At 37.8% G+C, this 24,800-nt stretch overlaps 1 protein-coding gene across 1 annotated transcript in view; it reads right to left on the minus strand.

Annotated features, from left to right (window-relative positions):
- The window catches only part of RPS6KA2 (ribosomal protein S6 kinase A2), a 308,664-nt gene that overhangs the window by 23,928 nt on the left and 259,936 nt on the right, over positions 1-24,800 (minus strand). The window contains exon 14 of the mRNA XM_069070411.1: positions 22,621-22,746. Within this exon, the coding sequence (XP_068926512.1) occupies positions 22,621-22,746 (126 nt within the window). The remainder of the gene's footprint in view (positions 1-22,620; positions 22,747-24,800) is intronic.

Consider the following 24,800-nt stretch of genomic DNA (forward strand, 5'->3'; position numbering starts at 1 on the left):
CATAAATTGACTTGAAATCTTTTTTTCCTTTCCCCAAACTCATATGAGCTAGTGTTCCCGCTAATCAAATCACACTTCAAATTGCCTACAAATTTTCTTCTCTTTTCCTTTGTCCCAATTCTCACAAAATGAATGAAAAAAAATCAGGACCTAATTTTGAGATAATGCTAAAGAAAGGAGTGGTCACAGAAGGCTTGAGGAAGTTGTGATCTAGGAAATCTGCTACAAATGATGGGTTAACGAATGTCAAGACCACTAAGTAACAGTATCTGCATTTTATATACTACAAATAGAATACTTTTTGAGTTCTAACAGCTTGTCTATCAATTTATTGAGTTCATCAAAAAAGGAGAGTCTTAAACCAAAGATGTCTTAAGAGCTTTTCAAGGGAAGTAAAATTTGAAATCTATTAGTGTAGAGATTACAATCAAGATATAGGAAAGCAGATTCTGGCTTGTACATTTCTGTTGAGTCACCAAGGCATCTGAACTTTGGCACTTAGGACAAACTATCAGATGTGTATAGGGTTTTATTTTACACAGTGAGTTGCACACATTTGCAAGATTCTCTTTAAGAGATGGTAGGTATGGGGCGGCTAGGTGGTGCAGTGAATAGAGCACTGGCCCTGGAGTCAGGAGGACCTGAGTTCAAATCTGGCCTCAGATACTTAGCAGACACAAAAAAACTAGCCGTGTGACCTTGGGCAAGTCACTTAACCCCAAATGCCCTCCAAAAAGCAAAAAACAAAACAAAGAGATGGCAGGTATAAAGAAAACACTACCTGCTGCTATTTCTCAGACACCTTTTAGTGACTGTTTTGCACCAATGTTTGTACTTGACATTTTTCACATAATAAGGAAGATGCTGTGGTACCAGATCCTACTTTTTTTGGGAGGAGTGATTATTCTGAAATTATTTACTATGGGTTCGAATAATTTTTCTAACTGTAAGCCTAGATTCTAGAGTAAAATCTTTCCCAAGGGATGGTGGTGAGGCAGAATAAAGACTTAGCACACTAAATATAGGGAGATGGAAAGAGGCAGCAGCAGGGCCAGGAGAAGGTATGTAGAACTGTCTACTCTATTTTAAAGAGAGGCAGCAAGTTCTAGGATAAAGAATACTGAAATTGGAGTCAGAGGAACTTTACCATTAAGGGCTATCAAATTTGTTTCAGGTTGAATATTGGAATAGAGATGGTGGAAGAAAGCTTCTCAAAGGCTAGGGTCTTTGAAATCTGAGGATTCAAATCCAAACTCTGCTGTGTACTACCTGTGAGACCCTGAGAAAATCACTTTGCCTTTTAAGTCTCAGGTTCCTGAGCTATAATTGAGACACTTAGACAAGATGATTTCTAAGGATCTCTTGTAGTTCAAAGTCTATGACCTTAGGATCTGTGTCACACCAAAAATGATTTGGAAACTGTCCCTGGGACACAGGAGTATAGTGGTGGTGGTAGTAGTGTAGGGGTAAACAGCAAAGATTAGGGTTTGAATAAGACCATTCTAGATACGGGTACCCAGTCAGGAAACGAGGAAGTCTTGGAGCTCACAGAAAGTATACTAATCTAGACTGTGCAGTGCCAGGACCATATGGCTTTTTAGAGAAGAAGGAGCTCTGGGTTTGGTCCAAAGTAAGAAAATTGTCAACTTTGCCACTAAGAGGAGGATTAATTGATGGTTATCCAATTTGTTTCAGGTAGAATACTTGGAACAAAGAAGGTGGAAGGGGAAGAAAGTTTCAAAGGCTAAAGTCTTTGGAATCTCCATGAGGGCAGGGTACATAACCACATAACCATCACCATCAAAACAGGAAGGTCGAAGTCTAGAGTGATAAGTCTTTGGTGGTAATATGGGAAAGTTCAGTGGTGTGCTGGACTCAGTTTATTCTGGCTTCTAAGGGTTGACTGCTGAATTTTCAATGTGAGCATTTATATCATGGAAATCAGTAAATGTTCTAAATCAGGACTTGATTTATTGTTTTCTCAATCAATTAAGAAAGTGATGGAGAAAATTCAATGCAGATTAAACTTAGAAGTATGTCTTGGGTACATTTCTCCACTAGAGATCTGGTTGTTAAATATTTAACCAGCATCTCCCTGGAAAGGGTTCTTTTCATGTAGGGGGTGGAAGGCAAAGACAATGCTGCCCCTCTTTTCTAGGTTAATAGCTTCAGTCTTTAGGGTGTAGGAGGCAACTATTAAGTTAGCTGAGTGCCAAGAAAAAAAGACTTATGGGGGAGTAGAGAATTGGAGATACAGGAAAGCCTACTTTGTACATAGGGTGTCTGGACTTTCAAAGTCTTCAGTGGTTTCCTATTACTTCAAGGGAAGTGGTTCTTAATCTTTTTTGTATCACTGACTCCTTTGGCAGTCTGGTAGATTTTATTTTCCCCTCTAATGTTTGCAAATGCAAACCTGCCAAAGTTTGTGTAGCTTTCAAAAAACCAGGGCGAGCTCCATGCTGGGATGAAGCATTGGTGTAGCACTGTGGTAGAGGGCCTGGTAGTAAAACCCTTTAAAAATACGTTTTTGTTGTTCAGTCAGTTTTTGGTTATGTCTGCCTCTTCATGACACAATTTGGGGTTTTCTTGGCAAGGATACTGGAGTCGTTTGCCATTTCCTTCTCCAGCTCATTTTACAGGTGGGGAAACTGAGGCAAAGAGGGCTAAGTGACTTGCTCAGGATTACACAGTTGGTAAGTATCTGGGGTCAAATTTGAACTCAGGTCTTCCTGACTCCAGGCAAGGTACTCTATCCACTGCCCCCTAAAAACAGGCAACACTGAACAATGACTAGTAAAATGGCCTCAGAATCAGGAACTCCTGGCTGTATGATCCTAGCAAGTCCACACACACTCTAAACAACTCTCTAAGACTGTAAAATAGAGTAGGCACTCACTTGCATTTTCTTCCTAGGCAGTTCCTATACCAAAGAAATCTCAAGTCAATCTCAAGTCTAGATCCCTGTGGACTCCTCCCCCCAAGCAAAAAAAAAAATCCCAAACAAAAGACTAATGGAAAACATTCAAAGGTTGGATACTGTTTTCAGGGAGTAGGAAACTGTCTGCTTTGTTTTCAGCAGAGAGTAAGAAGGGTAATGAAGATTGGAAGTTCAAGGGTATGATTGTGGAGAGGGGTAGATGGTAGCCCTTTTGTGCCTCAGATGGCTTGTTCCCCAGACTAATGAGAAACAAAAAGATTTCTAATACCAAGGGAAGCATGACTAAAATCCTCCAAGTCTTACTCCAATTTCAGAATTACAATTCAGGGCCAGCCACCCCACAGCTGCCAACTTGCAATGGGCCATCTGCCGGCACAAGTCGACTATTGTGCCTAATGTCTGAGTCTAGAAGTGTTCGCAAAAAGGCGCTGGCGGAGGCATCTTAACTATGCCCCTGCTTTTGTGGGGTCCAACATATGTGTATAACCCAAAGATCATAACCTGCTGCTGGTGTTCAAAAGTGAGGAGGCAGAACGGTCCAATTTTAAATATGACTGCAATGAAGCAACCTAGCTTAGCATTCCCTATGAGCTCTATTTAACTGGAAAGTTAAATTTATTTAACAGCCTAGTTAAAATGAAAATTTATTTAGTGTTAATAATATGATAGAATATTCATTGTGGAATTTCTCAAATGACCTTAAACACTGGAAAATGTATTGAATAGCATTTAATTTGGATTCTTTAGCTGAATAAAGGTTTAGCTGGCATTTGAACCCAGGAAGTCCAGGAAGGTGTTTAAGGCCTAATGCTTAGTTGGTACAATTGTGTTGGCTTCTCTTCTTTAAGGTCCCTTAACAATCCCCTCTCCCACATCTCCTCCACCCCTCCTCTACCCCTAATTCCACATGGTTTAACAGATGAAGAGCTTAATCCCTATTTAAATACCTGGAGCTTACTGTCAAAATCTGACAGTGCATGCATGTTGTGACTGAATGAGTCCAAAATGACATAAACTTCTAAACAATGAAAATGAGCCTCTGGTTTTCTAAGATATCTCTCTCTGTCTCTGTCTCTCTCTATGTGCACACGTGCCACTTTCCAGCCTACTGAGTGGAAAGAGGGAGTCAGGAGATACAAGTTCAAATCTTAGCCCTGACACTTAACAGTGAATGACCAGGGATGACAGTCACTTAAGTTTTCTGAGTCTTTGTTTATTATTATCCTCATCTTGTGAAATGAGGATAAATGATACACATGTGATAGCTACCTCATAGGGTTGTAGATATTTGTTCTGTATTGTAGACTAACAATCTGTAGGTTAAAAAAATTCTACAAAAATATAAGTTATTATTATTTTAGTGAAGACATTGAGTCTGTTTATAATAACTTCTAAGACAACGTGTTACGCTGAAAAAGAGAAAGGATTAGAAGCATATTCTTTTATTATCTCATGAGGTTCGATCTTAGCCTGTTCCTAGGTACTACTGTGTGATGAATTAAGTTCATTCATATTTATTGTGCCAGTAAAAGAACTAAACCTGAAAACCAATCAAGAGACTATCTGATTATAACATACAAATGTGTAATGGAAATGCAAATTTAAAGATCTTCCCTGCCCCTAGGCTAAAGTGCACCTGGAGCCTGGAGTGGGAGGCTTGTTTTTCAGTAGATACTTTTTGATTGGCCAGTGGGTCCAAAAGGTTGTTACATTCTCTGAGCCAGGAGAAGGCTATATAAGCCCTGATGTGTAGCTTTGTTTTGGGGCTCACTTTGAGAAGTGTTCTGTGATTTGATATGGATTCTGGGAAGCCGTTGTCCTGAGCCCCCCGGCTTTGAAAAAACCCAGATGTTGAAACCCAGATGTTGACCGGGTATGGATGTAATGGTTGGACAGTTTGAAATCTGTCTACTAGATCTGTTTCTGTCTTGATAATTCTGTCTATGTACTTTGAAGTTCGGGGTGCTGACCTTTTCCCCTGAACAAGGTAAATGATATATGTCTGACTGATTAAAGTAAGCTTGTTAACCCATTTTGAGTTGCTTTTCTTTAACAAAGCAGATCTAAGAACCTGTATTGGCAGCAAACCCTGAGGACGCTTGGGGTGCTTGCTGCTACAAAATGATAGTTCCCTTAATTTTTTTTTTGTACTAGGGTTAGAGCACGCATTTAGGGTTAGGGTTAGGGTTAGTACATTGGGATAGGGGATTTTCTAAGAGGGAATTCCTTCTGGAAGTGCTATTTTGTACCTGTCCTACAACTAGAGTGTTGCCCAAAGTCCCATAGCCAATATGTGTCAGACACAGGATTTGAACTCTGATCTTCCTCTGAGGATGGCTCTTTAAAGGACTCCTATGTGCTACCTAGATCTAAGTTCAAATCCAGCCTCAGAGACTTATTACCTGTGTGACCCTGGGCAAGTCATTTAACCTTTGTTTGCCTCAGTTTCTTCCTCTGTAAAATGGGGATACAACCAACCATCCAGAGCTGTTGTGAGCATCAAATGAGATGATGATTGTAAAGTGTAAGCTTAGTACAGTACCAAGCACACAGTAAGCACCATAGAAATGCTAGCTATTGTTTTTATCGTTACTATTACCCATGTCTTCCAGACTCTGAGGCTGGTTCTTTATCTACTAATGCTGCCCCTATACACTGGTTAAAATGGATTTTATCAACTTTGGTATTAACTTCTACCCTATACTATAGAGAATAACCCAGCCAAGCCTTCTCAGTGATTCTTCTTCAAGAAAGGGCTTTCCAAATGTGCTAGGGACCTTCCTCTAGGTCTCCCAAAATGATGTTGTTATGAATGTAGCCAAAAGGTGCTTAATCTCTAATTTCTCTGGTATTCTATTGCAGAAGTTCTCAAAATATGATCTGGAGACTCCTGGGGATCTCTGAGACACTTTTTAGAAGCCCGTGAGGTCAGAACTATTTTTATAAAGATACTAAGATGTTTTAATTCCTAATATAGTAAATAATGATAACTATAGCCCACATAAACACAAGTTCTTTGGGAAGTCGTCAATAATTTTTAAGGGTGTAAAGGGATCTTAAAAGCAAAATGTTGGAGAACCACTGGTCTAGTGGTTAGGATTCACTGCTCTTACTGCCATGGCCTTGATTTAAGTTCTAGCCAGGGAAGGTATCTGGGAGGCAGCTTGGTGTATGGGCAAAGAAAGGTAGCCTCAGAGTCAAGAAGAACTGGTTTCAAACCCACTTCTCACCCACACTGGCTGTGTGACTCTAGGAAGTCACTTCTTTGTGTGCTGGCCACCTCTCTAATGTCATGAGGGCCATGACCTCTTCAACTGGGAATGGCCTATACACATAAAATCCCAGGTCTAGTCCTGAATCCTGAGATACAAACGTTCCTCATTGACCTCACTGGTTAAGGTCAAAAGCCACAGAAAGCTATATTTTTGAGTATTAGGCAGAGTAGAAGAACTGAAACTGGGATTTCAACAATAGAGTGAACTCAGAAATCAAGAATTCTCCCAACCAATTCAGGTTAGGACTTCCATTGTAATTTATAGTCTTGGAGAGCTGAACAGAACATTTGGTCAGGGTTAAATGTTTGAGGCAAGACACGATCCTAGTATTTCTAGCTTCTAGACTAGTATTTATGCCTAATGCACAATGCTTCGCATTTTCAACATTATTATTAAATAATGCCAACAAGAGGGCATGCAATCTAAATAACAAAGATTAACTAGGGAAACAACAACATGATTAAAAAGTGCTATGGGGGTGATCTGAAACATATTTCAACACTGTAGAAACTCAGTTGCTATATAAACTGTGATGTATATGTCCCAAGAGCAGCTAAGTGGTACAGTGGAGAGTTCTAGGCCTGGAGTCAGGAAGATTCATCTTCCCAAGTTCAAGTTGGCCTCAGATACTTATTAACTGTGTGACCCTGCGCAGGTCACTTAACTCTGTTTGCCTCAGTTTCTTCATCTATAAAATGAGCTGCAGCAGGAAATGCAAACTACTCTATCTTTGTCAAGAAAATCCCACATGGGGTCACAAAGAGTTGGACGTGCTTGAAATGACTAAAAATATGCCCAAGTCATTTAGAGACTAAATTATCTTCATAGTTCGTTCTCTAAACATCTGCCTTGAGTTATAATTTGAAGGACATCTGTTGGACATCTGTTATGTACAAAAAGGAATAAGACTAGCCCAAGGTCACATAGTCAGTGAAGAACAGAATGCCCATCTCTATCAGTGTAAGATCTGAAAAGACAAAGCTGTTAACAGGAATCTTAAAAACTGAATTTTCATCCTCTAGGCTTAGTTTTCAAAATCTACCTGATTTCTCACAGAGGGGAAATGTAAGCTATTTTTAGTGACTAGAGAACTAAAGCATATGCTAGGAAGCTTTGGTCTTTGAACAAATCCCTTCATTTCATGAGGATTTAGTTTCTCTGTGGCTCCCTATAAATGAAGAATATTGTAGCTTGCATTAGAGAGCAGGGATTAAGCAAGCTTTTTGCTTGCCACTTTTTGAAGACCCTAGTATCCTAGATTCAATACATGCTATTGGAGGTAGAAGGAATCTTAAGAGTTTGTCTAGTTTACTGATATCCATAGAAATTAAGTTACTTGGCCATAGTCACACAGCTAGTTGGCAGAAGATCCAAGACTGGAACCCAGCACTCCTGGCTCCCAGGACAATGCTCTTCTGACTACACCATGCTGCCTCCTCAAAGTACCAAATGGAATGCACATAGCCCCACACTGCACCTTTGGGATTTGTGCCAAGGATTATGATGATCTTTGGATCAATTCTGGGGCAGGTTGTGGCAGGCTAGAGGCAGAGAGGAGGAAGTCTTACCTTCTTTGTATCAGGCTTTGATTATAATGAAAATAAAAATGATCTGGGTAAGATTACAACTAAAATCTTGTAATTCACAGGTTCCTCATACTCAGAGCCAGGAGGGACTTTAGAGATGATCATGTCCAAATGTTTCATTATTTTTCAGATTATTAAAGTGAAGCCTAGAGAAAGGAAGCAATTTGCCCAAGGTCACAGTCACATTTAACTTCAATAAAGACACATATACTGACAGCACCTAATATGAATTTTTTTCCTAATTTTTGTCCCTAATGTTTATACTTGAATTGTGTCAGGAAGTGACAATTGCTATGTCTTCAGGGCTAGTTTCTTTCAGAAACAATTTTTTTTTTTACACGAAGTGGAAGTGAGAGTTAATAAAGAGGGATGAATACCTTTCCTGGTTACTGAATGAAGATTTCTTCTGTGTTAGTGTGCTGCTTAGCCCATAAGCATGGGTTTAACCTGTGTTGTTTTGGAAAAACAAGGAACTGAGCCACAAGATTCACTATAAATAGATCTGTCCTCTGTGGGCTCAATTTACTGGAACTGCTGTTGTATTCCTTTCAAGGTGAAGTAAGCTGTAAGGATGCTCTGAGTACTGCAGCTTTCATAAGCTTTATTGAATAACAAACTCCAAGGAGACATTTTCAGAGGAAACAGCATAGATATTCCACAATGAAGTTCTCCTTTTCCATCCTGATGCTCCATTAACACAAACAATAGACATTACCAATCAGGGAGGTGATTGATTACCTGCCTTTCCTCTTTGGGGGCTGTTATTGGCTCTGTAGAAACAGGGATCAGAATGGGCGTTACCTATCAATCACTCACACCCTAAGGCAGGTGATGTGTGTGTGTGTGTGTGTGTGTGATGTCTGTCCTGAGTGTAGTTTCTAACTATAATTGGCAATCTCTTCCTTAGAAGATATTAATGAATGATATTGCAACATGGATACAATAATATCACCCCTAAAGAGTTACAAATAGGGGCGGCTAGGTGGCACAATGAATAGAGCACCGGCCCTGGAGTCAGGAGGACCTGAGTTCAAATCTGGCTTCAGATGCTTAACATAAAAACTAGCGGTGTGACCTTGGGCAAGTCACTTAACCCCAACTGACCTCCAAAAACCAAAAAAAAAAAAGTTACAAATAGTAGCTATTTTGCACGAATAGGTAAAAATTCAGAGGTACATGCTCAAAATTTCTTAGAATTTTAAGCGAACACCTTGATGAACACAAAACTACTTACAATGGATTTCCCTCTCTCTGGTTACTATGAGGAATGAATGATTGATTGAATGATAAAAATACATTCACTAAGTGTTTCCTATGTTCCAAGCACTCTCATAAGCACTGGGATAGAAATATAAAAGCAAAGCAGGCTTGCTTCCAAGGAACTCTCATTCTAATGGGGGAAGCCAACACATAGACTACTTTAGCTGCAAGTCAGATGGAAAATGCAGGGGTCCTTAGGTTGCAGATCAAATCATAGTGCATCTTCATTAATTTTATTTGCACTGATAAAGCCATATCCATTTCAGAATTGAGCCGTCTGGCAGTTTCAAGGACTTTCATGGCAAGAACTTTCTTTGCTAGGTCTTCAGTAGCTTTGGCTGGTAGAGGTAAGAGCTGCAGAAGCAGCAGAAACAATCATTAGGTCAACATTTCCACAGGAGGTTTCTCCTAACGATGGAAGTGGGGACCAGGCTGGAAGTCAGGCTTGGGATCTGAGTGGTATTGCTATTCTTGGAACTCCTGATCTCAGTGTCCTGGGCTGTCTCCATTGAAGTCTGAGGAGAGGTGGTGGCCAAGAAGATGATGGCAGTGATTTGAATCAACATGTACATTATGTTTCCTGTCTCTCTCAGGGAGACTCATTGCTTTACCTAGGTTGGATTAGGTAGGAATCTGCTGGCATTTAGTGGGTATGAAAGGCCCTTTCTCCATGGGGGTCGCCCTCTGGGATGATGGATAGGTTAGAAGCAAGCCCAGTATTCTTGGAGGCATGGCTATTCATGGAGCTCTTGGGCTTTTCTCCTCATTGATGGATGCTAGTCAATGGTCTGTGTTGATGGTGAGAATGGCAGATCATCGGGGTTACTTCCCTCAGTAATGGCTACTGAGGACAGGCTGGAAGCAGGGTTACTATTCTGGGGGACCCTGCAAGTGCCAGGGCTCTCAAGTTCAGAGTCCTGGGTTATCTCCATTTTGACTTGATCACAGGTAGTGGTTAGGATGGTAGTCTACTGTACCATTGAATTGTCTAATGAACTTTGTACTTATCTATTAAGTCTCTACTATGTGTCAAGTATCGGGCTTAGTGTCATGGGGATACAAAGAATCTGTCCTCATGGGTATACAACCACTTTCTCATTTACTGTCTGCATGATCTGAATTAGTTTTATATTAAAAAAAAACCTTGAATATAAAATAAGAAAAGAAAAAAAAAAGAGACAAAATACTAAAATTTAAGTACAAAGTAAGAAAAGAGAAAAATGATCTTACATTTAAATGTAGTAGGCAGCCACTTTTAGGAATTGCAGGGAGGCCCACTGAATCACAAATACCCTTCTTACCCACTCATTGTATAATGCCTAAGATTTGCCCTCATTAGTTAAGGACTTTGACCCCTGATTAAACGCAAATTGTCTTAGGAGTAATGGTTTTAGCTGTTATCAGTTAATTGCCCCTTAGAACCATGAATCCTTTCAGAGACCAGGTCCTGATGAGAGGATGAGAAGAAATGGGGAGTAATCCTAAGAAAGATAGCTATCTGACAGGAAGGGCAAAATTTCTTTACTAAGGTTAGGAAAGGGACTAAGAATGGGAAAGCTACAAACACCACACTTTACTATGTTCAAATCATCCCTCTGGTATGGCTATACCTTCCCACCTTCTCTGCATTGTGCTATTTTTGGGGTTTGAAGGGCTTAAAAAGGAGGAGATAGAATCAGCTCCATGATGCATTAATAATCATTCATAACTTTAAAGTAGTTATTCACACCAGGTCTAAGGAAGATGCTGCTTCTTGTCAAAAAGATAAATACCACATTTGAAAAGAGGTATAGTGGGGCATGCAACAATTTTTTAAAATTGAACAGACACCTTCTTTGAAATTAATTTAAACAAGTGACACAGTGGAAGAACTTCAGAGTTCTTCCCTGCTAGAAAAATTTAAATTTCCTTTCCAATTGGCTTTTCTTCTAAAAATAAGTCCTATTCATGTCAAGCATCTGCCTTAGTTTCATTCCTTTTGGGGGGGAAGGGGTTGGCAAAGTTGTATGAAAATGAGTGCAGAGATGATAACATTACTTAAAATGATATTGTATGATTGTAAATTTGAGCTCCTTCTAGGGAAAGCTTAAGATCATAGGGATTCATTGGATAAATTTATCACTATAATTAAGTGTGAAAAATTATGCCCTTACTCAACACTCATAACCTCCTTTTATTTACATGTGAACCTGGAATTGAAACTAGACTAAAACATTTCCAATCACCCCATGAAAATATGCTATTGAAAAAAAAGGTCCAGAAGTGGGCTGAGGCATTCTGGAAGTTGGACTTCCTTATAGAAAGAGCCGATCATCATACATGACTCATCCCTGGCATACTTAAACCTTTTTAAACAAAAACAAGAGGAACAAAAAAAAATTGTAATGATTAATGAAAAATCCAATGGGGAAATAGGATGAATTGTGTCAGCAGAAGAGCCTGGGAAGATTATAATTTTTTCTCAATGCAGATCATCTCTTGGGTTCATGGTCAGTCAACTAAAGATTACTGAGTGTTTACTTTTTACAGGGTGTTATGCTAAATGTTGAGAGAAATATAAAGAAATATGAGACATGGTTTGTTCCCCTAAGGAGCTTATTGTCTATTCATTCATCCAACATAGATTTATCAAGTGTTTGCTCTGTGTAAGACCCTGTGCTTCATGCTGGGGATACAAAGATAAAAGGAAAATAGTTCCCACTCTCAAAGGAGTTTATATTCTTTCAGTAAGAACAAATAATTCCAGATTAATTTAGTTTCCTTCTTTTTTGGATATTACTTGATAGGCAAAATTTGTAACCATGACATTTCATTACAGGAATTAAGAAAGTTTCTCAGGATACCTTTGTGGACAGGATAGAAAAATGTGTATTGGGTAATAGTATAATTAGTTGGATTTGGAACTGGATTTATGACTTGAACCAAAGTGTGTGAATTCACAAATCAATACCAATGTGGATAAATATCTCTACTGAAGTATCACAGGGCTCTGTCCTTGGTCCTATTTTGTCTCACACATAAAATTAGGAGAGACTGATGACAACTGGAATCTAAAAAGATTTTGCTGGGATGGGAAAACCTATATGAATTTAATAAAACACAGTTTGAAAGGACAAATGAATAGTCCTACACTTGGGTTCAGAAAATCAGCTTTATAGTTATAGGATGATAGGCAACACATTTTGTTAAAAAAAAAAGAGACATGGAGGTTTTATAGAAGCTACCTCAATAGGAGTCAACAGTATGACAGAGCGTACAAAAAGAAAAAAAAAAGGGAATGCTTTGTGGCTACACCAATGGAAGCAGAATCCTGCTGTTGTCTGTCCTGAACAATCAATCAAAATGCCTAGGCAGTGCTTGGTCAGACCACTCTGGAGAATTAGGAGAATTATGTTTTAGGAAGGACATTGAAAAACTGGAGAGTATCTAGTGGAGGGTGACCATGATGATGAAGTCAAAGAAATTAGAAAGGGGAAGACACTGAATGGTATTAAGAGGGAACAATATGCATGTGTGTGTGTGTGTGTGTGTGTACATATATATTTAGAAGAGTATAAAAGTCTTCTAAATTCAGAAGAAATAAAATGGTAAGGGAGGGGGAAGAGGACAGGGGAGGAATCTTTAGAGGGGAGGCTAATGGAATAGGTAAAAGGGGCTACAGAATGTTGTTTAGATTTGTGAGAATGAGAGGATAGGGGAAGGATCCTTGGAGGGAGGAAGGCAAGTAATAGGAGGCAAGGTAGGGGGTAGAAGTAAAGTAGAGGAAGCAGGAGGGATAGGAAACAAGAGATGTACACAAACATATAAACAAAGGTCAGAAATAGAATTTGTTTGGGAAAGTATATGTTTATATATGTATGTATATATGTATATATCTATAGCTGTAGAGAAATATATCCACACTTAATTGCAGCCTTCTGGAGGTGGGGGGGGGAGGGAGAAAAAAAAGGACAAAGTAAAAAAATGCACAACAGAGAACAAAAGAAAACTTACAAGGAAGCAAAAATGAACACCTCTCAACACAACGTGTAGTATTTATCATACAGGTTTTCTTGAAATGAAAATTTATTGTTACATATTTTAATTCTTCTCATGTTCTATTATACACATGACATGCTTCCACACCTTTCTTAATTTGTATTTAAGTCCCAATAATTAAGTTTATGAGATATTTTTGTTTCTTTTCTCTATTCTGTATTTGTGTTCTAGTGTTTGGAAAAAATAAAAGAGGAAAAAAAAGGGGCAACTAGGTGGCACAGTGAATAGAGAACCGACCCTGGAATGGAGAGGACCCGAGTTCAAATCTAACATCAGATATTTAACACTAGCTGTGTGACCTTGGGCAAGTCACTTAACCCCAATTACCTTGCTTCCACCCCCTCCAAAAAAAAAAAAAGAAGAAAAAAAGCAATTAGAGCAATTACAAAGAGGAATGGACTTTTTGGGGGAGGTAATGAGTTCTTCTTTATTGAAGGTCTTCAAGAAAAGGCTAGATAAATATGACTCAGATATTGTAGACAGGATTCCTGCTTCTGGGATGTGTTAGACTTGACCTCTGAGTCCTCTTTATTTTTATTTTTAAAATTTCTTTTTAAATTAAATTAAATTTTAATTTGTGAAATAAATTAACTTATGAAACAAAACAAACATTTCCATAATATAGTAGAATAAAAAAAGACATGATTGCACATGAAACTGCAAAGCTATTATGCACAGCTTGCTATTCCTTTTAAGATTCCACATACCCATGTCTATGTTTGAGAGTGTATAAAAATATGGGCATTAACTCTCATATACTATAACAATAATAGTAATAATTCTAATAGGGAGTACATTTGTCAAATGAGAGGTATACACAAAAAAGTACTTCATTTATAAAGTACATATGGACATAACACATAAAAAGAACAGAGCATAAGTAAAGACACAGAAATATTTCTGATTTGAAGGAATAAGGTCCCCTAATCTTGTTTTCTTTAAATTACTTTTCTAAGCTCCTCAATATACTTATATATGAGAGTAAAAAGTAACTCCCTTATTAATTTTTTTTCAGACAAATAACTTAATTTTTTAATGCTAAGAATCTGCCCCAAGGAAGAAATTAACTATGATATTTTTTTCCTATAAAATTTATAACCAAGGTTAAATTAATTTGTAATTGTAGGTTACCAAAAAGGAAATTGCCTATCAGTGGGCTCATTATCTGATAAGGAGTCCAAAGGAAGTCAGCCTTCCTTACTGGCTTCTTTGAGGAATTTTAAACACCCACTAAACTTGCATGCCTTCCCAAGAGAAGGTATTTGGCAATGTAACTTAACAATTAATGTTTCAGGAGAATCATTCATGTCGTAATTCATTTTATTCAATGCTCTATTTTGTAGAACTAGAAAGTATTCAGACGAACAAGATCCACTGCTTTGTCACAAAGGATTAATAACTATACTTTTCCTGTCTTCCCTGACTTTTACTATATGTAGAAAAGTTTGCTTCCACACCCCTTTCCTGAGTAGTCTGTTTCACATTCAAAATCACTGCCAGAACACTTCCATGCTTTTTAGCTTACATTTGCCCCCTTTTGTTAAAAAAACAAATCTTGAAGCCGTTGCTCCCTGTCCTATCTGCAGAGGCTGTGAATAATTCCCTGTATTTGTACTGAGAGTGTGAAGGTATTTTTAGTCTGTGATCATGTCTCCGGCTGATTCTGTTATTCCCCAGATTGTTAATTTAACTTCCTCTACAGATCTACCTCCCAATCTTCACATCCTTTTTTCTCTTTGCTTAGCATTTTTCCTGTGCTTAAAAATATCTTATTTTTAGATTCTTAAAACACTGACAGCAGAACAGCACATGATTTCAGGTCTGGCCATTGCTGAATCTGATCTAGTGGTACAAGGCTCTCTCTTGAATTCCAATTAGGCTGGCCTGGTTAATACCACACGTAATGCTAAAATCTCATGTTGGGAAGATCACATCTCTAGCTCAGTGGCTTAACCCTAGCTTTCAGGATGAAGTAATTGTAGTCTCCCTGAGTTCAAATTTCACAGAGGTCTCCATCAATACAATGGAGCTCATTTGGTTTGGGCATTTGTTTCAATGGAATTTTCAGGAAGCTACTTCCAAAATGGAACTTGCAGCCTTTCATTGGTCATTGGATTTGCTTTTTTTTTAAAGTTGGGTTTTGTTCTGATGACTTTGAAGCAAATAACTATGAAAGTAGTATTATTTTACTTTTACATTTGAAAGTAAAACACACATTTTTATAATTATATTAAAATATCTATTTTTACATGATAAAACAAAGGGGATTCTCAAATTTTATTCCTAATGGCCACATAAAATTATGTTCTAGAAGTCTAGATTTACAGTTTTGCCTTGATTTTCTATCTGCTCTGTGTGACTATACAGCTGCTGCAAAATCTAGTCAGCAGATGAGGTTCAATTATACTTAAAATGGGATGTTTCTGTTCTCATCTCCACAGGTTGCTAGGTACATTACTTGTTTTGCCTTTGCTTCTTCAGGTGTATTGAGACAGTGAGATGGCACAGTGGATAGAACACTGGGTCTGCACCCAGGAAGACTTGATTTCAAATCTGGTCTCAGACACTTACTAGCATTGTGACCCTGGGCAAGTCCCTTAACCTCTGTTTGCCTTAGTTTCTTCAACTATAAAATGGAGATAATAATAGCACCTGCCTCACAGGGTTGTTGTGATGATTGAATGAGTTAATATTTGTGAAAAGTGCTTAGCACAGTTCCTGGTACATAGTAGGTGCTAGATAAATGCTTATTCTCTTCCCCTTTTTGTACTCTCGTATAGGGACAGAGGTATAAGATAAAGGATAAAGACATAGGGATAAAGAGTTCCTTGATAAATTAACTTTAGGTGCTGCAGATTTTTGTCAGAGTCTCTTCCCCACCCCCAGTTTCCAATTAGAGATCATTTGAGAGAAGGTGAGATGTTGGAGAGCCTACTCTGAACTTTGGTTATAGTACATCAGCTATCGCTCACCAAGGAATTTTGTTTTTATGTAAAATGGAACTGCTTAAAAAATGCAGCTCTAGCTATCTCAGAATTTCCCCAATAGTAAAATCTTGTACAGGAGAGTTTTCTACATCTTTAAGGGGGTAATGATTTTACCCTTTTTTTTTTTTTTTTGCAACTTGGTCTCTTTCCACTTTTTCATCAAAAGCAATTCTTATCACCTTCGGATCTCAAGAATTAACTTTATTCTTGCATTATTTTACATTATACATTTACATTTACTGACATTATTGCTTAGTTTGAGACTATAGAGTAATGTGCCATACTATTTTAATTTACTGTAAAATTTACTTCCCTTTCATAAGTCATATGAAATTACTTATATAAATAACATTTGAATTAGATTTCTGTATTAGACTAATGGGCTGTTATATCTTAATGAAATTGTTCCTGGCCCTAGAGTAGGATTGTTGTTGTTGGTGAATCATTTTAGTCACGTCTGACTCTTTGTGACCCCATTTGGGATTTTTCTTGGCAAAGATACTGGGGTGGTTTGCCATTTCCTTATCCAGTTCATTTGACAGATGGGGAAACAAGGCAAAGAGAGTTATACGACTTGCCCAGGGTCACACAGCTAGTAAGTATCTGAGGACAGATACAACTCAGGATGATGAGTCTTCCTGACTCCAGGCCTGGTGCTCTATTCACTGTGACATATAGAATAAGTTGCATCTATTCAAATAATATGTTCCTGACAATCGATAAAAAGCAGGTTTTGAATGAAAATAAGATTTGTTTCACTTAGACTTTATATTTTAGGCTATATGGAAGAGGTTAATCATATAGAGCCAAACTTGGAGTTAGGATAGGGAAGGCAATGAGGGTTGGGTAAAGGGCAATTCCATTGTGACCCTCTAAAGCCAATCTAATTTTCAAAGTGCAATTTGGGGGGGCAGATTCCCTTTGTTTTGGGGGCAATTCCAAGGGACATCGCCTAGGTATTACTATTCTAAAGTTGTTCTCATTTATTTTAGGATCTGTGTATGATAATACAATATACAATCTATTTAAAATAAGCTATCTACATCATTTGGGAATGTGTTTTTGATGTGTTAAAATGTCACCATAGCTATCCAGGAGATCTAGCCAGCATAGCTGGGAAGGTCTATGTTAATAGGACATTACAGTTTTTCACCTTTGAATTATGAGCCTCAGTTTACCTAGAAATGTCCATTTTTAGTATTTGATTCTCCTGTCATGATTACTTGATTTCTATTGGTCAATTTTCTCACCTTCCAAATGGATTGGTTTCTTTGGTCTGACTCAAGTTGCTTATCACATATAAAGAGTGTGCTCACATTTATACCACCTAGTTAAGGATCATTTTTGCCAAGTGGACTTACGTATCTCAAGGTTGATGAAAGCACTGGACATACTTGCCACTACATATCTATCCCATGGTGTGGGAGACCTGGAAGCCAGGAAAAACTGAATGGTCAAACAGAACACGCTTTTGTATGAACCCTATGCTGCCTGGCAGGAGGATCTGTTAGAGTACTGGTATGTTCCTTGGCTCACCTCTAGTACCTGAAAGGCATACTGAACAGACTGGCATGGCAGCCCTTAGTATATTTGGTTACACTACAAATTCATACTGGTTCTCTTTGACAAGGCATTTGATACCCCATTCAATTTCCCATGTCTAAACTTTTTCTAATCATAATCATAGTTAATACTACTGCTACTTTGTTGGTTTTTTAAAAAGTTGTCTAGATTTATGATTTCACTTAACCTCTCATTTTTTGCTGTTGAGTTGTTTCAGGTGTGTCTGACTTTGTAAGCCCATTTGGGGTTTTCTTGGCAAAAATACTACAGTGGTTTTCCACTTCCTTCTCCAGTTCATTTTACAGATGAGAAAACTGAGGCAAAAAAGGTTAAATGACTTGCCCAGGGACACACAAGTGTCAGGAGGCCAGCTTTAAACTCAGAAAGATGAGTCTTCCTGACTCCAAGTCCGACACTCTATCAGCTTCATCACCTATTTGCCCTTCACCTTTCATAGCCCCCAGATAACTTTCTAAGTGTATAAATTCAAGAACCATTGTAGATCTTCACTGATAGAGGTACCATTTTAGGTAGAGATGTTTCAAATTGGAAGTAGAGTTTTAACCCTACCTACCCTATATACTCAATTAATGAAACCTACCTACCTATATACATTACATGTGTATTATGTATTTTGTTATATCTGAAATATTTGTATTTGCTTCATATCATTTTGAATATATGCATATATTGTTTTCTTTTGGAAGAATGATAGCTCCTTTAGGGTAGAGACTACTTAATCTTTATCTCTGTATTCTTAGCACTTAGCACAGTGCTAGGCACATAGTAAGTACTTACACATTTTTGTTTGGTTGATTGTGTCATCTTAGAAAGTAATTTAACACTGTTCCTCTGCTTACCATACATCAATAAAATAAAAATATTGACTAGTCACCAAGTTAGCTCCTGAAGATGTTATAAGGATTAATCACCCAGTGATCATAAATATTCAATGCTTTAGACATATTAAATGCTAAAAAGAGTCACGGGTCTTTAGTCTATTGATGCAATTGATATAACTAAGAAACTCATCCTGAATAATGAACACTTGACCATAACACTCCTGGCAGCTATTTCATCTTTAAAGCCAAAGGCAAGCATCAATCCTCAGATAAATGTGGCACCAAATTGAGTGTTATTCATTCCAATATCTTCATCTCCCTTCTTGCTTTGTAAGGTGCCTCTGAAAAAGCTTTAGGTTAGAAAGGGAATGTTTCAGTAGTTCAGTAAGATCTATTTCTTACTGAAACAATCTCTGGTCTTTGAACATAGTTTCTCTTATGGATACTTCATTAATTCAAGAATCGTGAAGACAGTGACTTATGATCCACTGTGATTTCTGAAAGGGAGTGGCTAGTAATGGCTAATACCCCCTAACTCATTTTTGCTCAGTAAGCTACAAGGCTTTAAATAAAGAAATGGGAGGATAGGGAAGGGACTGGACGTTCTTTTACCATTGCTAACTGAAGTAAAAATAATTACCAAGTCCCTAGATCTCAATTTAGAAATCCTTTCTAAATCCATCTGTTTCATGCCCCCAAATCAACATTATGGAGGATGATTCCAACCAGGTCTTTGGGAACCTATGAAATTAATGCTCTACTGGATTCAGACGGTGTCTCCATTCAGCAGTACCCACATAAGTACACTTGTGAAAAACAGATGACATAATACCTTCACCAGTAGGGACTTTGTTTTGGATACAACCATTATTAACTGATTAGCCCAAAAGTAGTAGTATCAATTAGTGAATCAATCAACATTTATTAAACTACTATATGCAAGTTACTGTGTTAGGCACTAAAGATACAAAGACAAAAGGGAAACAGTCCTCTTGCCCCCAAGGAGCTTACATTCCAAAAGGTGAGATAAGCATATATTCAATATAGATAGAGCCTATATACTGTATAGGAAGAAATCTCTATATACTATAAGCATAAACTGTTCATGAGAAAATGAGTAAAAAATAAGTTTTGGGAGGAGTATTAAAAACCTGGGGGACAGGGAAATTGGGAAAAGCTTCATGGTGAAGACATCTAGGGTTCCATTTTAAATACCAGGCATCTATTTTTGGATGTAAACCTGGTTAGTTTAAAAAAAAAAGATAATTTCTGCTCAAGTAACAAGAATACCCTCAGAGGACTCAGGAAAAATGACCAACCTCAGCTCTAGGCATCTCCTGCACATTCTAGAGGGACAATGTGCCCAACTGCTGCATATTTAGGTCCTCGTTCTGTTTTCTAACTCTCTATTCCAATCACCCCAGACTTGTCACATTCACTCCCATACCTGCCTATGATAATGCTGGATAGGCAGTTATGTAATAACTTGACCAGCTTTCCTTTGCTGGGAACTCTCCTGGTGGACATCCTGACACTACAGTAATACTCACAGTCACTGCAAAGAAACCAATTTACTCCCGTCCCTTAAATCACTGAACATCTCCCTCCTTTAACCTTTCCTAATACGTTCAAGATTTCAGACCAGCATCACTTATAAATCTAGCAGCTGAACTCACAAATTTATATTTTCCTCCATTTAAACACATTCTTTATTGATTGAGAAAATCAAGATGAATGGGGCAAGAAGCCATAAACTCCTGGTCCAAATTAAATCAACAGGGCTTGTGTCTCTGGCTTGTGTCTTTCCTGACATAGCTACATGTTTCAATAGTGGGAGGAATGCAGGGTGGGTGTCTCCAATGAGCTTGCTCACTGCTTTAGGATTTGCCTTCTTTCAAAGGTATTATATAGATCCTTGTCTTCAATAAATGGCTATGAGATTTAGTTCTGAGGTCCCTGAATTGGAAACTATTTCTCAGCAGTTATCATTTGCATGTTTTTTTAAAAGACATAATTTAAAAAAAAAAGGAAAAAAGAAGCCAATTAATAATAGAGAGAATATACTCCTTTTTTACTATGGCTACTATTACTATTCATGGGAAAGGTGCCACTTTCTGCTAAAATGCTCTTTGCAGGAACCAACATAGTGTCAAGTATTATAAAAATCTATAGCAAAACATCAGAAGACTTACATGACAGTTGTGGTTTTTCCCTTCATTACCCAAATATCTTAAATTACCATCTAATGAATTAGAGAGTAATGATAAAGAATTGGTTTTAAGCTACTCATCAAGATTACTGCATTTCACATCTAGCCAGAATTATGCATTCTACATATCCAGAGCTAAAAATACATTTCTTGGGTTTTTTTGGGGGGAGCAAGGGGAAGTTTAAACTTCAACATATAAAAATAATAACCTATCTATGTACAGCAAAACAAGAGTTATCTTGAATTTTACCAAAGAATAACTTCTTAAATGAGTATCTCACGTATCCAAACAACAATTCTTCAATTTAGTAACTTTTACTAAGGCTAACACCAAGTATCATGAATCCATTGCCCCCAAAATTGAGCTATCAGTGAGGGTTTAGAAAAAATACTTTTTTTTGAAGCATGACAGGGTGTAGTCAGCTTCTGGACTCTTTGGGCTTTTGCAGACAATGTTGATACAGAATGTCACTTACCTATTGCATGGTTGCCCTGAGAGGTTAAGTGAATGACCATGGGTCACACATGAAGTATGTGTCAAAGGCAGGGCTCAAACCAGGTCTTCCTGGCTCCTCAGTTGTAGGTAGATATGAGCATGTGTATAAAATATATGTGTGTGGTGCTTATTTTTTTGTCCATACCTATGATTTAATTGGTGGAGGGAATTCTCTCTACCAAAAGACAGTGGCAACTACTATGTAACTTTTAGTCTTAAAAAGTTGCTTGAGGCACTGAGTAGTTAATTGATTTGTATGTGGTCATATACAAGTAGTATGTCTTAGAGGTAGGATTTTAACCCAGGTATTCTTGACCCTAAGGCTTTTGTCCACAATGCCATGCCATCTCTCATCCTTGTGTGCATAACAAGTATATATGTATACACACATGTATATATATTTCATGTATACATGTTATATATATATATACATGTATGTATAGCATTTTATGTACTTTAAATTTTATTTATCTTTCTACACATTGATTCCACTACATAAAAAGATGTAAAGTTTCATAGGTTCAGAAATGGAAGGGAGTTCAGATTATCATGTCAATTCCTATTTTACAACTACAGAAACTGAGACCAGTGAGGTAAAATAATTTGCTTAAAGTAACCAAAGGAAAAAGTAGAAGAACTAAAACCCAAATCCAGCCTTTTGGCTCCAGACTCAGTATAGAGGTGGCATAGAGGACAGAGAATTGGACCAGGAGTAAGGAAGACCTGAATTCAAATTCAGCCTCAGATATGAGATATTTAACCTCCCTTTCAGTTTCCTCAACTATTAAAGGGAGATGATAATAAAGTCTACCTCAAAGGCCACGGTGAGAATCAAATGAGATAATATTTGTAAAATGCTTAGCACAGAGCCCAGAAAAAATGTAGGTATTTAATAAATGGTTATTTCCTTTCCTTTCCCTTCCACTCTGCCCTTCCTACTGTACCAACTTCATAAATATACAATAACGTTTGAGTTCCAAATTCTCTCCTTCCCTCCTCATTGAGAAGGCAAGCAATTTGACATATACTTGGAGACTGATACGAGCCCACTGATAGTGAGTGTCGCCTGTATGTGTGAGTATGACTAAAAAGTCTAATAAATGGCTAACAAACAGCAGAACACAGTACACTGCACAGTATTTGGCAATAACCTTAATTCAAATAAGTTGATCTGTATGAAAATGAGGGTTGGTGTTTCTCAGTATAACAAAAATAATAGATCACATTACATCTCCACAGCAAGTTATAGTTTTGAAAATGCTCTGCTGATGACAACCCTGTGAAGTTGGTAGGGAAAGACTAAATGCAAATAGAATTTAAGCTCATTTTGCAAATGTGTCAACAGGAGATGCTGATACAACAAAAGAGCAGTTGGCACATGCATTTTTTGCTCAATCCCAACATCCCTTGGTGGAGAGTTTCTTACCTTCACAGCATACTCGGTATCAGTAGCTTTATGCACACATCTCTTGCACACCGAGTATGAGCCTACTCCTATGTCCTCCTTGATCTCATAGCCATCTGTAAAGTGAATATTGTTCCCATGTAACTGCTGTGAAATGAGAACAATAAAAGAAGGAAGTGTTAGAATTAACTTTCATGAAAATAAAGTGGAAATTCTAGACTCATTGAATAAGAAAGCACCCAAGTCTTACAGTGATGTCTCTTCATGGAACTGGATTATTTAAAGGTATGGCAATGGAGCATAAGCTATGGAAGGTCTTTTTGTACTAGAAAGGCATGTTTCTAGGCATAGTAATAGAATAGGGACCTGTTGTCTAAGTCAAGCCAAAGTTATACAAAGGTAATCATATTGGCCATTAAGCCATCCCTTCACACCCCATAGCAATTCATTAAATGACCCCAAATAGAAAACGATCTTTGTGAATTCCATTCTGACTCTATGGTGAAACTGACAGAATTTCAGAAAAAGGGGGCAGAGAATCACAAAAGTTAACTACCAAGTGATGATTTTTTGGGGGGGGTCCGTGACAACTTAGGACTGTTGTTGGTATTTCATTCTTGAAAAGGATCAATGACATCATAAGGATAATGACATCATGTTTTGATTTGTCCATGAATTGGATTTAAGTGAGGCAGAGCTGTACAAGGTCATCAGCCTCACTTCCTCCTTTAGAGTTGAGTCCAGTGGCAGGATAAGAGTCATGATGACTAATGATGGCCCAGGATGCAGCAGGTGACCTTGGCCTTTTAAAATAAAGGTCTTTAACTTAAGAAAACTAAGTACGAAGGAGAAGAAAGCTTGCTGTCTGAGTTTGTGGGCAGAATAGTCCACAATTCAAGGATTCACTAACACCCAGGTCTCTTGACTCCCAGCTTAATTCCCTTTCTATTATGCCATGGTGCCTCTATTGGTTACATTTTCCTCAGAAGGATGAGATAATAAGAACTCTGAAAAAGGAACACATACATGTATATATACAGCTAGGTGGTTGAATGGATAGAGAATGAAGCTGGAGTTTGGAAGAACTGAATTCAAATCCTGCTTCAAACACTAGCTTGTATGAGTCCAGGAAAGTTGCTTAATCTCTGTTTAACTCAATTTCCTCATCTATAAAATGAGTATTATAGTAGCACCCACTTTTCAGAGTTGCTGTAAAGATGAAACAAAATATCTGTAACGTTCTTTGCAAACTTTCAGATACTACATAAATGTTAGCTATCATCATTGTCATCATACAGTGCGAGGTCTATGATATTGATGCTTAGAGTGAACATCTGATTAGAAATACCTGAATGGAAATGGAGTCCATAACTTCCAGATCACATTTTATTGTGCTATTGTATAAAGTGTGTAATGGAAATATTCAAATATATCAAGTGGACATTTTACATAACAAGAATATAATTTCAAGGGACTCTAATCTCTTGATACAGAGCTCTCTTCTCTAGTGCAAACACTCTTTGAAGACATCCTTAATTTGGTTTCTAACTATTCATAACTTTATCTTGTTTTGATGTGGTTAAGCTTATGATGTGGAAAGCTACTTATAAAAATTGAATCTTAATTTCCAGAAAATCATATTCAAGGCCATCCCTGCACTGTATGATCGAACAATTGGCACATGGGGTGCTTTCCTGGTCTGCAAGGACTTTCTCCCAGGTTGGGTCCTAGTAAAGCAAGAATGTGGCTAGGCTGAGCTATCAATTTCTCACAGAAGAGCCCAAATCTCAGGACTAGTGATCCTTAGACTTGGGGTGGCTCATAGGAAAAAGAGAACTTCTTAACTCCTGCCCTCCACTGCCAACTAACACAGCCTATGTTGGAGCCAAATCTAGTCCTCTGAGTCTTGGGTGACTGGCTGCTTTTGTGTGAGGCCTCTTACTTCTCACAGCTTCTGGGGAAAGATAACTCTGCTGAGATTGATTTAGACATGTATCAGAGCTGCTGCAACAGGGTGAACTCTCTTGAATGTTGTGGTTTCCTTTCTGGGCTTGTCTGAATGTACCTTTAGAAAGCCGCAACTTCTTAAAAAACTGTATTGCTTGAGCTATGATATCTACATACACAAATACATATTTTAAAGAAATCTATCAGTTAATCTCAGTGACTGTCAAACAGACTGTTCTGCAGTTAGAATTTCA

This window comes from Petaurus breviceps, unplaced genomic scaffold (genome assembly GCF_028583685.1).
Source record: "Petaurus breviceps papuanus isolate PSGF00001 unplaced genomic scaffold, PetGlider_PUasm1.0 90808, whole genome shotgun sequence".
Lineage (NCBI taxonomy): Eukaryota > Metazoa > Chordata > Mammalia > Diprotodontia > Petauridae > Petaurus > Petaurus breviceps.